The 13,599-nt window shown below is 65.3% G+C and overlaps 1 protein-coding gene across 1 annotated transcript; it reads left to right on the forward strand.

Annotated features, from left to right (window-relative positions):
• The first annotated feature begins 2,245 nt into the window (after window positions 1–2,245).
• CTSD (cathepsin D) lies at window positions 2,246–13,208 on the forward strand. Its single transcript, XM_058526165.1, has 9 exons — window positions 2,246–2,362; window positions 4,437–4,596; window positions 6,560–6,683; window positions 7,319–7,437; window positions 9,097–9,323; window positions 11,316–11,438; window positions 11,858–12,002; window positions 12,094–12,192; window positions 12,281–13,208. The coding sequence occupies exons 1-9, from the start codon at window positions 2,295–2,297 to the stop codon at window positions 12,446–12,448; spliced, it is 1,233 nt and encodes a 410-aa protein (XP_058382148.1). The 5' UTR covers window positions 2,246–2,294; the 3' UTR covers window positions 12,449–13,208.
• Window positions 13,209–13,599: the final 391 nt, after the last annotated feature.

Below are 13,599 nucleotides of genomic sequence, written 5' to 3' on the forward strand. Positions count from 1 at the left end.
TTCCATCCCAAGCCTCTCCTGGCTGTCAGAGAGACAGAGAATCTGGGCATCTAGGAGAGCTTGAGAAAGAAGGAGGAGAGAAGGGAGCCAGACACTTCTGAGCCCCTGCTCAGCTCCAGCAGCTCCTGGAGGGTGGGGGCTGCGGGCCATAGGCTGTCTGGCCCAGCCCTTGGCTCTCCAGGAGGAAGAGTGGAGGCCCAGACGGGGAGGGCCTGCCCGGGTGAGTCAGGAGATGAGAGGGGATGAGAAGCCACTCCCCGTGACCTCCACTCGGATGCTGGCCCGTGGGTCAGTGTCTCCGGGACCCCGTGCATCTGTTTATCCATCCCACACATAATCGAACACAGAGAGAATGTCTCCCCTCTGGACTGAATGACCTGACAGGGGCCTCTGCAGGGGGAGGGACCTCTCCACCCTTTGGGCCACCAGAGGGTCCCTTCTCAGCAGTTCCATGTCGTCCTCAGGGGAAAGGCTAAGGATCTCTGCCCCGCACCAGCCCCGGCACCGCCCCCCCCCCCCCGGGCTCTGGGCCAGACACAGCTGGTGGCCATGTCAGGCCTCTGACTCCATCCGACCATCTACACTGCCTCCTGCCCACACCCTCCTGGTCTTGTCGACCCCGTCAATGCCCCTGTGGAAGCAGCAGGGGGACACCCTGAAAAGGTGTTTTCTCATAGGTCTGTCTGCTGGGATACCTGCCACTGTGTGCGGAGTCCAGCCCACCCAGGGCCCAGCTGACCTCTCCGAGATACCAGCCTGCCAGGAGGAGGTGAAAACGCCAGGGAGTGGGTTCCTCTTCTGGGCCTGCACTGAGTCAGGCCTTGGAGCCCAAGGAGCCGGGGCAGAATTCCAAGGGCAAGGCAGTCTGTCTGCTTCGCTCCGCACTCTAGTCCTCATCTCTAGATGTGCGTCAGATGAACCCAGCAAACATTTGTGGAACAGTTGGGTACGGAGGCAGGGTGAGGCGGTGGGCGCCCATCTGTGGCCATCAGGCTCACCAGCGTTAGGGCAGGGGTCTGGGGGGGTCTGGCCCAGGTCAAGGTCGTGATTTATTCGGTGGTTACAGAAAAGATGGGAATTCCACTCCTGCCTGCTGTGAGCCACAGAACCTCGGTTGGCCTTCCTGTAAAGTGGGGGAGCCGGGGGGACCACTCAAGAAAAAGTGCCCTGGGTGAGCCCCCTTGGGAGGATTCCTCACTGTTCATGTCCTACTCAAGCATCACCTGCCCAGAGAAGCCTCCCCCGGCAGGGGTCACTTTCTAGCACACTCCCCCTGCTTAATTCCCTTTTTGACACGAACCTTCTCTGAGCAAACTCCTTTCCTCCGTAACTAACGCCTGCCCCTCCTCGGGCTGGGACTAGGGGTGGGGGACAGACCTGGCCCTCTCCCTGGCCAGCTCCTCACAGCATGAGAGGGAATGCGGAGTCCTGGAGGGCAGCTGTGGGTCACTGTGGCCTGGGCAGGGCTGAGCACTGTTCTGAGCAAGAGATTCGCACTCCCATCCCCTCCAAGAGGCTGATAAAAGTGATGAAAAGGCTCGAGCTGGGAGGCCTGGTTCCTCATCTGATCCCACAGCAGACGGGCGGGTGGGGGCCCCAGGGTTAGGAGGGCCCAGGGTGGCGGGGCAGGGCCAGGCCAGGTGCTGTTCTGGGGGGGTGGGGGCTGTGGACACTTGGTGGAGGACGATGAGGTCCGTCCGGGTGGCTGGAGATTCCCAGGGTGAAGGAAGAGTGGGAGGGGAAGAGGCTTGGGGGAACGGGGCGCCCGGGGGTAAGGGGAGCAGGAGGGGAACAGTAGGCGCAATGGGGCGAGGATGGAGCGCTGGGAAAGCCTGCCGGGCCTAGGCGGGGGCGTACTCCGCGCGCTTGGGCGGGGAAGGAGCCGCAGCTCCGGGGGACGCGCCCGGCTGGAGGCGTCCAGGGGGCCCCGGATGCGGTCCCCTTGGGCTCAGACACGGTGGCCGGCCGCGCCCGCGCCGCACACTAAGCACCCACGCCGGGCCCCACCATTCTCGGGTCACGCGCGGGTCCACCGCGGGAAAGGCGGTGGCACTCCCCCCGAAGGCTGTGAGGGTCGGAGCAGGGCGCGTCTGCGCGGGGCCGGCTGGGGGGCGGGGTCGTGGTCGCCCCGCCCTGTCCCCGCCCCCGCGCACGCCGCCGCGGCTCACGTGACCGGCCCCGGTGCAAACAAGCGTGTCAGCTGATTCGAGCCGAGTGCGCCGTCATCCCGGCTATAAGCGCGCGACCTCCCGGGCCTCCGCTGTGACCGGGCCGCCGCCGCCGCCGCCGCCATCATGCAGGTCCCCAGCCTGTTGCTGCTCGCCCTCGGCCTGCTGGCCGCGCCCGCCGCCGCGCTCGTCAGGTGAGGCCCGCCGTCCCGCGCCCGGTGACCCCGTGCACCCTGGTGCACCCGCGCCCCCGTGCGCCCCATTGCGGGGACGCCGCGGTGCCGCCCCGCGCGCCGCCTGCAGGGCCCACCCTCGGGCACGGCGGGGGAGCTCTGCAGCTGCAGGGTTCGCCCAGGGACCCCGCCAGCCCGGCGAGCCCCCCACTCCCACTATCGCGGGGTCGGCCTTGGAGGGAGGGGAGGAGGGGGTGTGGCTGTGAATCGGGCTGACTCAGCCTCCCCAGGATAGGTGGGGTGGGGTGCCTGCACTCAGGGCCCACGTGTGGAAGTCGGGAGACACAGGTCTAGGCCCCTGAACCTATGCAAGTCATTTTCCCGCTTGGGGCCCCCCTTTGCCAGCTGTGAGCTGGGCGGAGACTCGCCTGGTTTGTCCCATGGGGTCTTACTACCGGCCCTGGGCCAGGAGAGCCCCACAAGTCTGAGAGGCAGATGGGAGTTAGCCTAAGAAGGGGGTCTGGGTGAGGGGCCCAGCCGATCCGGGTTGGCTTCCCCACCAGCACTGCCTGCCCCAGTGAGGGCCACACCCTCCTCAGGCCTAGGGGCCTGACCCTCTGTGCCAGATGAGGCCACCGACTGCCAGGCCTGGACCAGGGCTGTGCCAGCTGGACCTGAGGACTGGTGCCTCCACCCCCACCCTCCCACCTTGCAAGGCAGCCAGCTCTCCTGGCAGTAGGCCGACCCCTTTGTGTCCCTGCTCCCACCCTGGCTCCGGGGCCCTTGTGCCAGCCCTGAGCAAGCGTTCTTCCACCTCTGCTGTGGGCCTTTTGCCCATGGGCAGCTGGATGAGGTCATAGGACTGCAGGAGCTGGCTGTCGCCAAGTGAAACTGAGTCCTGCAAAGGGCTGTCCTACGTGGGCTTCCCCGTGGGCCGGGGCCTCCGGGGAGTAGCCCATCTGGAGCCATATGGGTAGCAACCTGGGCCTGCTGGGCCCCACCCACAGGCCTTCCCCCCCGGGGACAGATGGCAGTGGGGAAGGGACCTGGGGCTTCTTGGGCGGTGCCGCTCCTCCGTGCGTGCTCCTGTGGGACTGATGGCACCTGTTTCTTTGGTTACTGGAGGGCGTGTCCATCCTCTCCTGGGAATGACCTCGGGGTCTCTAGCCTGCCAGCTCTTAGGCGAGAGTCCTGTTTTCCTGGAGCATGCTCTTGGCTTGCCTAGAAAAGCCAGCCGTGACCTTGAACTCTGATCCCCAGGGCTGGGAAGACATTTCATCCAAGTGGTTGAGTTTGCTCAGATGTGTTCTCCTGTCCCTCCTGCCTCCTGGACCATGGGAGCAGGGCGCAGCTCAGACACAGGGGGCCCCTCGCTCAGTCCGCTTTCTGATGGTGGACCCTGTGCCCAACAGAACCAGGACCCTTGACCCCAGGCCCGTGCTCTCTCCCGCCAGCTCAGACCACGAGGGCCACCCAGGTTGGGTGTGTGTGCTGGAGGCAGCGGCTCCTGTGAAGTGTGCCCTGAGCAGGGGCACCGTGGGGCACGCTTTGGGGGAGGCAGGCCTGAAAGCAGACCCCCGGCACTCCTCCGGCTGCAGCCCTTGCCCTCCCCAGGTCTGTGTCAGCGTGGGGAGAGGGACAGATGAGCAGGAAATGACGCAGTTCACAGCAGTGGGGGTGAGGGCCCTGGAAGGAAACCAGGTCGTGTAAAGGGCAAGCAGAGGTGGTCAGGGAGGGCTTCTCAGAGGGGATGACATTGCAATCCCATCTGATGACCAGGAGGTGGCCACCGGGGAGGTCAGACAGGGGAGGTGGGGACTGTCTCTGCGTGGGGTCTGGGTGACAGCAGCAGATGTGGCCAGAGGGCCAGGTGAAGGGGACGGCTCGGAGGGCTTTGGACAGGGGTGGCAGGTGCCTCTAACAGACCCCACCGGCCACCATCACAGAAGAGAGTAGAGCGGGCCCAGAGTGGGGCCAGGAGACCCCTGGTGGCTGAGGAGGGGGAGGGGCCGGCTTGGATGTGGGGACGTGGGTGCGGGTCCAGGTAGGAGGTGGATTTGAGCCCCCCTAACAAGCCCTGGTCCCTCCTTGACAGAATCCCACTGCACAAGTTCAAGTCCATCCGCCGGACCATTTCAGAGGCCGGAGGCCCCGTGGAAGGCCTGATCGCGAAGGGTCCCATGTCAAAATACTCGCAGGGGGCACCTGCTGTGACCGGCGGGCCCATTCCAGAGTTGCTCAAGAACTACATGGACGTGAGTGTGGGGGTCAGCTTGGGGGGACTGGGTTGGCCGCGAGCACTGCTGTAGATGGGCTGGCCTTTGAGAAAAGTTCTGGGTGGGCCGGCAGGTGATGTAGTGAAGTTCTGTTGTTCTCAGCAGCCAGTGGTTTTGAGTGCCTCACCTGTGGGGGGCGGGTCTTCTGCTCAGCCACGCCCCCCGGGGCCCCTGCCGGGCCCAAGTCCCAGATGGAGGACTCAGACCTCCTGCTGGGTTTGCACACCAGGCTCCCCTGCTGGTGCTGGTCCTGGTCCTTCTGGGGTTGTGAGAGGGAGGGTTGGGGTGTCCTTGGCATGTCTGTGACATCTCTCGCTGCATGTCACTGTTGGCTCAGAGCTGGGCAGGTGTCTCGTCCTCAGGCCAGCCTGGGGAGTGGGGGACAGTGTCACTCTCTACAGATGAGGGAGCTGGGCCCAGGACCATCAGCTGGGTGTGGAGGAGCCTGGAATCAGGCCTAGGCCCACCCTGAAAGGCTGTGGGGTGGGGGACCCTTAGGGGTCCTTCTGGGCCTGCCTGCCCGGTCGTGACTAATCTCCCTGGAGTTTCTGTGTCCTTGCCCGTCCTACCCGAAGGCCTGGGGCAACCCGTAACACTCCCTGCCCCCGTTCACTTTCTTCCTCTTGGGTCAGCAGCCAGGTCTGATCACGCATGCTGCTCCTTGAGTGGGAAACAGGCTCAGAGGTGGAACATTCTAAAAGCCACACAGCAAGCTGGGGACAGGTTTGGGCCCCAGCCTGGCACCTCTGGGGATACCCAGGGGACGTCCTCTCTGCGTCTCCTGCCCCCGAATCGCAGGGAGCCAGCCCCTGCCTGCCATCCAGCTTCTGGTCTACCTGAGGTTGGGACAGGTGCCTGTGCCCTCTGTCCTGCCTGGCCAGAGCCCCAGCCGTTTCAGGAAGCTGTGGCCTCACAGGCATGTGACCAGCCTGGTGGAGGGGGGCTGTCTGCCCTTGGCTTGACTGATCAGTTCTCTCTCTCACACACAAACACACACACATGCGCGCATGTGTGCGCGCACGGAGATTTGCTGAGTCATCCCCCCCGCCCCCAACCTGGACACTGTTGGGTCATGAGTCAGCAGCTGCTGGTGTTTCCTGGAGCCAGGTGGCCAGAGAGAAATGACCAGAGGGATTGGAGCCAGAACCCTGTGGTGACCAGTGGCCCAAGTTCCCTCCTAGAGCAAGAGGGTGTCCCATCAGGCAAGGCCCAGATGGCCCCAAACTCAAGAACGCCACACCCTCTGACCCATGAGAGGGCCAAGGGTGGGGTTTTGCTTTGAGGCTCAGAGGGGCACGTGCCCCTCAGGCTTACCTGAGCACCTGGCTTCCCCCAGATTACCCCTGCTGCCCTTGTTTACGGGTGGGGAAACTGAGGCCCAGAGCACAGATGGCAGAGTGGCTGGGCCCTGAGGGTCTCTGAGCCAGCACCGTCAGCCTCCCCTGGGCCGCCTGGACCCCCTCTACTTGGGAGCCCCCAAGACTTGACCCTGAGGGGCAGGCACAGGGTAGGAACTGAGGCCCCAGAGTCAGGCCCTGACTTGGCCCCCGTCCTGGGGAGGGAGTCTCTCCCCTTCCGGGGCCCTGGACCCCTGCACTGCAGAGGGTCTTCCCGGCGGGCACTTCCCACACCTGAAGCTCAGACCAAGGGCGGAGCCTGTCCCGACACTGACTCCACTACTGTTGTCATCTTTGAGATGGGAGCCCAGTGTCACCATGGTCAGGCAGGGCTGGGCTGTGCCCAAGGGCCCGGGGACCCGAAGTGCCCGTGGGTCTGAGGATCGATGGCAGGTGAAGGTGGATGCCGTGACAGCAGGTCTAGACTCTGGTGCCCCTCCTCTGGCCTCAAAGACCTGGCTCCCAGGACAGCGGTGGCCTTCTCTCAGGCCCAGTGGGGAGGTGGGCCCCCTTCCCCGACCCTGACAGCCCCTGTTCCCCACCAGGCCCAGTACTATGGGGAAATCGGCATCGGGACGCCCCCACAGTGCTTCACGGTGGTCTTCGACACCGGCTCCTCCAACCTGTGGGTCCCCTCGATCCACTGCAAACTGCTGGACATCGCCTGCTGTAAGTCACAGCCCTGTCTGTCCTGCCCAGTGCACCCCTCTCCCATGTGGTGGAAAGAGAGCGAGGGGGCCGGCCCCGCCCTTGCCTGCCCGCTGACGTGGGAGGGGGCAGAGGGGACACGGGCCCTGGAGTGGGGCGCACAGCCCTCCGTCCACCCCACATGCACGCACGTGCTCTCCCTGTGGGCACTGGGGGCCTGCCGCCAGCCTCGGCCCCTGTTCTCCGTTCTGGGCTGTAGCTGTGGGCTGGCCACCACCAAGGAGAGCAGGCTGCCACCTTCCGCGGCCCTGCCTGCTCAGCTCTTGGGCAATGCGCTGCTCCCATCTCTCGGCCACACCAGAGGGCCCAGCTCCTCCGCCCTGCCCCAGAGCACCCTGTTTTCTGGGCAGACCTGTTCCTGCCAGCCTTGCCCTCATCTGGGCTGGGACTGTGGTGGCCGAGGATGGAGCAAGCCATGGGCCAGACCGCCCACTGGGCCGACACCAAGGGTGGGGGTCACGGGCGATCCCGACCCTGGGAGGGCAGCTTGGTGGGCGGGCTCTGCAGTAGGTGGCTGGGGGCCTGGCGTGGGGTGGGGGGTCAGAGGTCAGAGGCCGCAGTGGGGCGGCAGGCTGACGGGTCCCCTGCTGGCACAGGGATCCACCACAAGTACAATAGCGACAAGTCCAGCACCTACGTGAAGAACGGCACCTCCTTCAACATCCACTATGGCTCGGGCAGCCTCTCCGGGTACCTGAGCCAGGACACCGTGTCGGTGAGTCTGTCGTGGGGCTGCTCCCGGGGCCGGGGCGCTTATCGTGGTAGGAGATTCTCCCCCACATGTGATGGGACGAGAGGGCTCAGTGACCCCCAGCCCCACCCCAGGGTAGGGAAGGGTCTGGGCCAGCTCCCCGGAGGTGCTGTTTGGCAGTCAGCTGAGTGAGGCGCACGGGCTGGCTTGCTGGGCGGGTGCACAGGTTGAGCAGAGACCGGGAGGCGAAGAGCCCAGTGTGCGGGGCAGTGCAGAAACGGAGTGGGAAGGAGACGGGGTAGGGGGCAGCCCTGGCCATGTGTGCAAGCTGGGGACAGCCAGGAGGGTTGGAAGGGGACAGCGGGGCAGGGAGCAGCCAGTGCAGTGAGGATTTGAACACCCGCATAGTCCCTGAGGCATGGGTGCAGAGCGACGGCGCAGGTCTGGGACCAGGACCTGGCGAGCGATGACTGGGGAGGCTGCCTCCCAGGCTCCTGGCGGAAGAGCGGTGGGAGGATTGGGTTCCGTTCTGACACGTTGGGTTTGAGTTGCCAGCTCGGTGCTCAGGGCCAGGCCTGAGGACGGGGGCCTGGGTTGGGGACCGGGCCTGGACCAGTCAGGGAGGGCAGAGATGTGCCCCTGGGGCTGCTGGCAGAGGGGCACCTGCAGGGGACACCAGGAAGGGGAGGGAGCAGCCGGGGACGGCAGTCCAGGGCCGTGCCTGTGGTGGAACATCTCTGGGGCCGCATGCAGGACGAGCTGTCCTCCCCCAGGCGGGCTGAGCAGGCCCTTGACGGTTCTGCCCACGATCACGTGGCCGGAAGCTGCTTGGTGCCAGGCCACAGCAGAGGCCTGGGCTGAGAGTTTTGGGGGGACGTGGTGCAAAGTGGAAGATGGTCCTCTCCCAGCCCCAGGCGAGACAGGAAGGCAGCAAAACCTCCCGCAGGGCCAGGGGTCTGGGAGGAAAGACCCTTCCTCCAGTGGGGACCATTTCTGACCGTCCCGGTGGGTCAGGAGACGGGGCGCTGTAGCTGCCTGCAGCCACTGCCCCGCCCCCCCCCATCTTCCTGCCAGGTTTTTCTGGGGGGCTCCGCCTCCGGGCTGTCTCTGGGCCTGAGACAGGATGTTGCCCAACATGCCCCCTCCTCCTGGTGTCAGCCCCAAAGAGCCACTTTTTCCCCACATCCTGCTGGTGGTCTTGGTCTGTCTGCAGCCTCAGCCGCCCGAGTTGGGGGAGGGGGCTGTGTGGCCTCCAGCCTGAGCTGGATTGGGTCACAAGGTTCCTCGCTCTCCCCAGCCCAGCCCAAGGGCAGGAGCAGGCCTGGGTGGGGAGGGCGCTGGGGTGAGAGGGCCGGAGCTTGGCAAGGAGCCAGCCCTCTGCGCTCGCTCCTCTGTTTCTGTCTCTTGTTAAAACAGTCCTGACAAAGAGTACAGACCTCCGAAGCCCCATCCCCACAGCCCCAACCCCAGCCATCCCCAGCTGTGTTTCGGTCCAGTGTCACCAGCCCTTTGCCCTGGGCCCTCTGCCCACACATCGAGCCCCTGTGTGCGAAGTGATGGGCGAAGCCCGAGCTGGGTTTTGCACTGTGGCCGCCCACACGGAGACGGCAGGCGACGGCCCGCGTGGGACCCAGGTGTGGAGCTTGGTGGTCCACGTGGCCCACTGACCCCCTCGGCCCGCAGGTGCCCTGTGGTGCGGCGTTGTCGACGCTGGGCGGCGTCAGGGTGGAGCGGCAGACGTTCGGGGAGGCCATCAAGCAGCCAGGCATCACCTTCATTGCAGCCAAGTTCGACGGCATCCTGGGCATGGCCTACCCCCGCATCTCCGTGAACAGCGTGCTGCCCGTCTTCGATAACCTGATGCAGCAGAAGCTGGTGGAGAAGAACGTCTTCTCCTTCTACCTGAACAGGTGGGCGGGAGGCGTCTGGTCCCCTCCTCCGGGCTTTCTGGGCTCAGCCACGCTGAAATGCAGGGTGGGGGGCTCGGGCTGCAGCTGCCTGGTCACAGTCCTGCTGCGGCCTCCCTGTGTCCATCGGCCGGGCACGAGGCTCGGTTCCTGCCCGCTGCCCTCTGCCGTTGTACAGGTGAGCAGGCGGCCTCCTAGAGGAGGCTGTGTCTTGCTGGGGTCTCCCAGCGGGAGGCGCTCGGGCTGAGGGTCCGGGATCTTGGTTGCTGGGCCTGCGTCATACGAGAACCAGAGCTGGGTCAGGGGTCCTGGCGGTTCCTCCTCCTGCATCTCTGCCCGATGTCCCCAGTCTGGTGATGGGCAGATGTGGTCCTGGCCCCAGGGGACAAGGTCGTGAGCCCAGATTTGTGACAGGAGCTTTGGAGGCCAGGGGCGGGGCCCTCCCCAGGGGAGGTGACCCCAGGCTCGAGCGCCCCGTGTTGGATGAGGAAGGCACAGGACGATGCTGCTTGAGGAGGCCGGGGTCCGGTCACCAAGTAGAGAGCAGCCTCCACCAGCCTCCCCGGTAGGTGCTGGCTGCCCCTTGCTGCCAGGGAGAGGCCACTGCCCTGTTGTGGAAGGGTAGGTGACCCGTGGCCGGGTGACCATGGGCAGGGGCCTCAGTCTCAGGACGGTGCTGCAGGTCCCCAGAGGGAGCCGTAGACGGGAGAGGTGGTGCGCTGTGCCGAGGGGCGGGGCTGTGGGCAGAGTGTGAGCCAGGTGGTGCGCTGCCCCGAGCCGCTCCTGGTCACTGCGCCCCACACACCCCCTCTCCTTGAAGGCCTGCTTGGCACTTGGGGTCCCACCTAGGCCCCTTGGGCAGAATTCCAGTCCAGAGCCCTCCCCTCTTGCTCCGCCCCTGCCCTTAGCCCGGCCTCTGCATGGATGCTGCCCTCTGTCCCTTTGCTTGGTCAGTGGTGAACACACCCCAGCAGCTGTTGGGGCCAAAGCCAGCTGCTAGATGCAGGCACGCAGATGAACGGCTCGTTTCCCCATGAGCCTACGGGCCCTGGGGAGGCAGACGAGGTGAAGAGGACCCAGGAGGTCGGCCGGGCCTGGGGTTGGGGACGGACAGCCCAGCGCTGTGACTCCCTGGAGCACGGGCTCAGGCAGGAGGTGGAGGTGAGGGTGAGAGGTGAGGGCAGACGGACTCACAGGGGCGGGTTTGGGGGGCAGGGCTGTGGGTAGGGAGTGGAACTGGATGCAAGATCTGGTTTCCATATGTGGATTTCAGGGGTAGCGAGAGGCAGAGATGGAGACGGCGGAGGCCACAGTGGTGGCAGGAGGGCAGGGTTCGGCCTTGGTACTTCTGAGTGCAGGCACAGCCAGGAAGATGATAGTGAGCTGAAAAGATAAGTCTAGATGAGAGTGTCAAGGTGGGGAGTTTCACGTGCTGAGGTTGAAGGGGGAGTGAGTCAGTCTTGCAAGAATTTGGTTGTAGGGCATCCTCAGGAGCATCAAGGGCAAAGGCCCTGGAGCAGGAACCACCCTGCTCCACTTCTCAAGTTTGCCTGATGCCTCCTCCTGGAAGCCCTCAGTTATTCTTCCAGGCAGACAAGGTTCTCTCTTCTTGGGCCCCTAGCACTCGCTTCCCTGTCTGCCCGCTGGCCTAACCCTGGCAGTGTTCAGCTGGCAGACCAGGAGGTCGGAGCAGGATTTCTTCTGCTGGGATGGGGCTTGGCCTGCAGTCCACACAGAGTGTAGGATCGGAGCCCGTCCCCTGGGGGAGAAGAAAGTCCCATCCCTTCCTCTGCCCCTGCCGGATCCTTCCTCCCTGTGGGCCCAGGAAGGTCCCTGCTCTGGGAGGCCTTCCGAGATTGCCCCCTCACCCTTACTTCTGATCTCCTGGCCCCAGCCTGTGCCTATCCCACCCAGTCCCGAGGCTGGATGCATGGTGCGGGAGTGGGCAGGGGGCTCTCGTGCTTGCCCTGACTCCCCCCTTCCCTTTCCTCCCAGGGATCCAAACGCGCAACCGGGGGGTGAGCTGATGCTGGGCGGCATAGATTCCAAGTACTACAAGGGGTCCCTGTCCTATCATAACGTCACCCGCATGGCCTACTGGCAGATCCACATGGAGCAGTGAGTACTGGACGCGGGGCCCTCACTTGGCTCTGCGGTGGGGTGGGGGTGGGTGGCGGCACATGAGGGCGGCAGCCGGCCCATGGGCCTGCGGGGGTTGAGGTGGGGGGAGGCGGTGGTCGGGGGGGGGCGGGCCTGGACCCCATGGCCCTCTGGCCCTACCTGCCTCTTGCCACCTCCTGACGCCCAGCCCAGCTCTTGGCGCCCAGGCTCTGGCCAGCGCCCTCCTCTCTGCATGGCTAGTCAGGTGGCTGTGCCCCTGTTCTTGGCCTCTCAAGCCCCTTCGCCCAGCTCTGCTCGTGGCTGAGTGCTGAGGAAGAACAGGAGACAGCATCCTTCAGGGCCTGTGGGTGGGGTAGGCCTGCCCCCCAAGGCCCACCGGAGCCCAGGTAGGGGGACTCACAGCCCCTCCCCTGCAGGGTGGACGTGGGCAATAGCCTGACGCTGTGCAAGGGGGGCTGCGAGGCCATCGTGGACACCGGCACCTCCCTCATAGTGGGCCCCGTGGAGGAGGTGCGCGAGCTACAGAAGGCCATCGGGGCCATCCCGCTGATCCAGGGCGAGGTGAGCGGGCTGGGGGGCGCCGAGCGGGCGGGCGGGCTGCCCCCAGGCTGCTGTCCCCCACGCACACACTGCTCTCTCCTCCCTTCTTCAGTACATGATCCCCTGTGAGAAGGTGTCCAGCCTCCCCGAGGTCACCCTGAAGCTGGAAGGCAGAAGCTACAAGCTGTCCTCGGAGGACTACACGCTCAAGGTGAGGGGGCGGGGGGTCCCTGGACGCCGGGGGGCAGTGGCCTGGGTGGTGCAGCGGGGCTGAGTGGTGACCACCATGGCCGTCCCAGGTGTCGCAGGCCGGGAGGACCATCTGCCTGAGCGGGTTCATGGGCATGGACATCCCCCCGCCTGGCGGGCCGCTGTGGATCCTGGGCGACGTTTTCATCGGCCGCTACTACGCCGTGTTCGACCGTGAGGAGAACCGGGTGGGCCTGGCCGAGGCTACCAGGCTCTAGCCGGCCCCTGCCCGCTGGCAGAGAGAGGACGAGAGTCCAGTAGGAGGAGGCCAGCCACCCCCCCCCCCCCGGCCCGCCTCACCACACGCACTTGCACACTCACACTCGCCTGCTCACCGCCCGGTGCTCTGGAGGCCACTAGCCCAAAGGGCTGCTGTTTTGTTTTGTGGTTTTCCCTTCTCTGGTTTCAGAAATGCCGCCTGCCTGCCTGCCTGTCTGTCTGTCTGTCTGTCTGTCTGATGGCGGGCCGGGGCCCCCGGGCAGAGCCAGTGGGCTGCTCCAGTGTACCAAGCCGTTTCACTAACTTGAAAGACACGGCCTGGTGTGGCAGCCAATCAGTTCGTTGTGCATGCCTGGACCCCCGCCCCCAGGGAGTTCCCGCCCCAGCCTGCGCCCCGGGGCACTGGCTGCCTAGGCGGGGCCTCTGGGCTGGGCCGTCCTCTTGGCTCCTCTGCCCAGCTTGGGGCCCAGGGCTGGCGCTGCTGTGCCCGCACGTCTGTTTATCCTGGTCCCATCAAGGAGAGGGCCAGCTGAGACCTGAGGATGAGCAGGAAGGAACTGAAAGGAGGGGAGGGGACAAAAGCCAGCCTTGTAGGCCTGTGGGGTCATCCTGGGGCTTGACCGTGTACATGAGGGCATTCACTGGCCCAGGGGTTTGGGGGAGGGGAGGGGGCTGGCGCCGGTCTTCTCTACGGCTCCTCCCCCTCCTGAGGGTCCAGGAGCCCAAGTTGACACGAAAATACAGTTGTTTGAGCCTCTGTTTCTGTGTTGGTGTGTTTTGTGCCTGGTGGGGAGGGTAATTCTAAATCTGGATATGAGGAAGAGGCTGGTGTGGCTGGTGCGATGCTGTCATTCTGGAGGGCTGACTCTCAGCCAGGTGGCAGGGGGAGCCTTTGGGGGCGCCCCGGGCTGGCTCATAGACGAGGCCCCCTGCCCTGTGCATGGGACCCCGCAGGCTGTAGCTTGCTGCCCTGCCTCGTGGCTGAGACGCTGCTGGCGGGGGCCTGGCTTGTATGGAGACCTGGAGCAGTGAGCAGTAGGATGTGGCCTCAGCCAGAGGCGGAAGGGTGGGGCCCGGCACCAAGGCACAATTTCCAGGGGGTGGTCCAGGCAAGCACCCACCGCACTTTCCTGGAGAATGTTCCAGCAGG

This window comes from Diceros bicornis, chromosome 31 (genome assembly GCF_020826845.1).
Source record: "Diceros bicornis minor isolate mBicDic1 chromosome 31, mDicBic1.mat.cur, whole genome shotgun sequence".
NCBI lineage: Eukaryota > Metazoa > Chordata > Mammalia > Perissodactyla > Rhinocerotidae > Diceros > Diceros bicornis.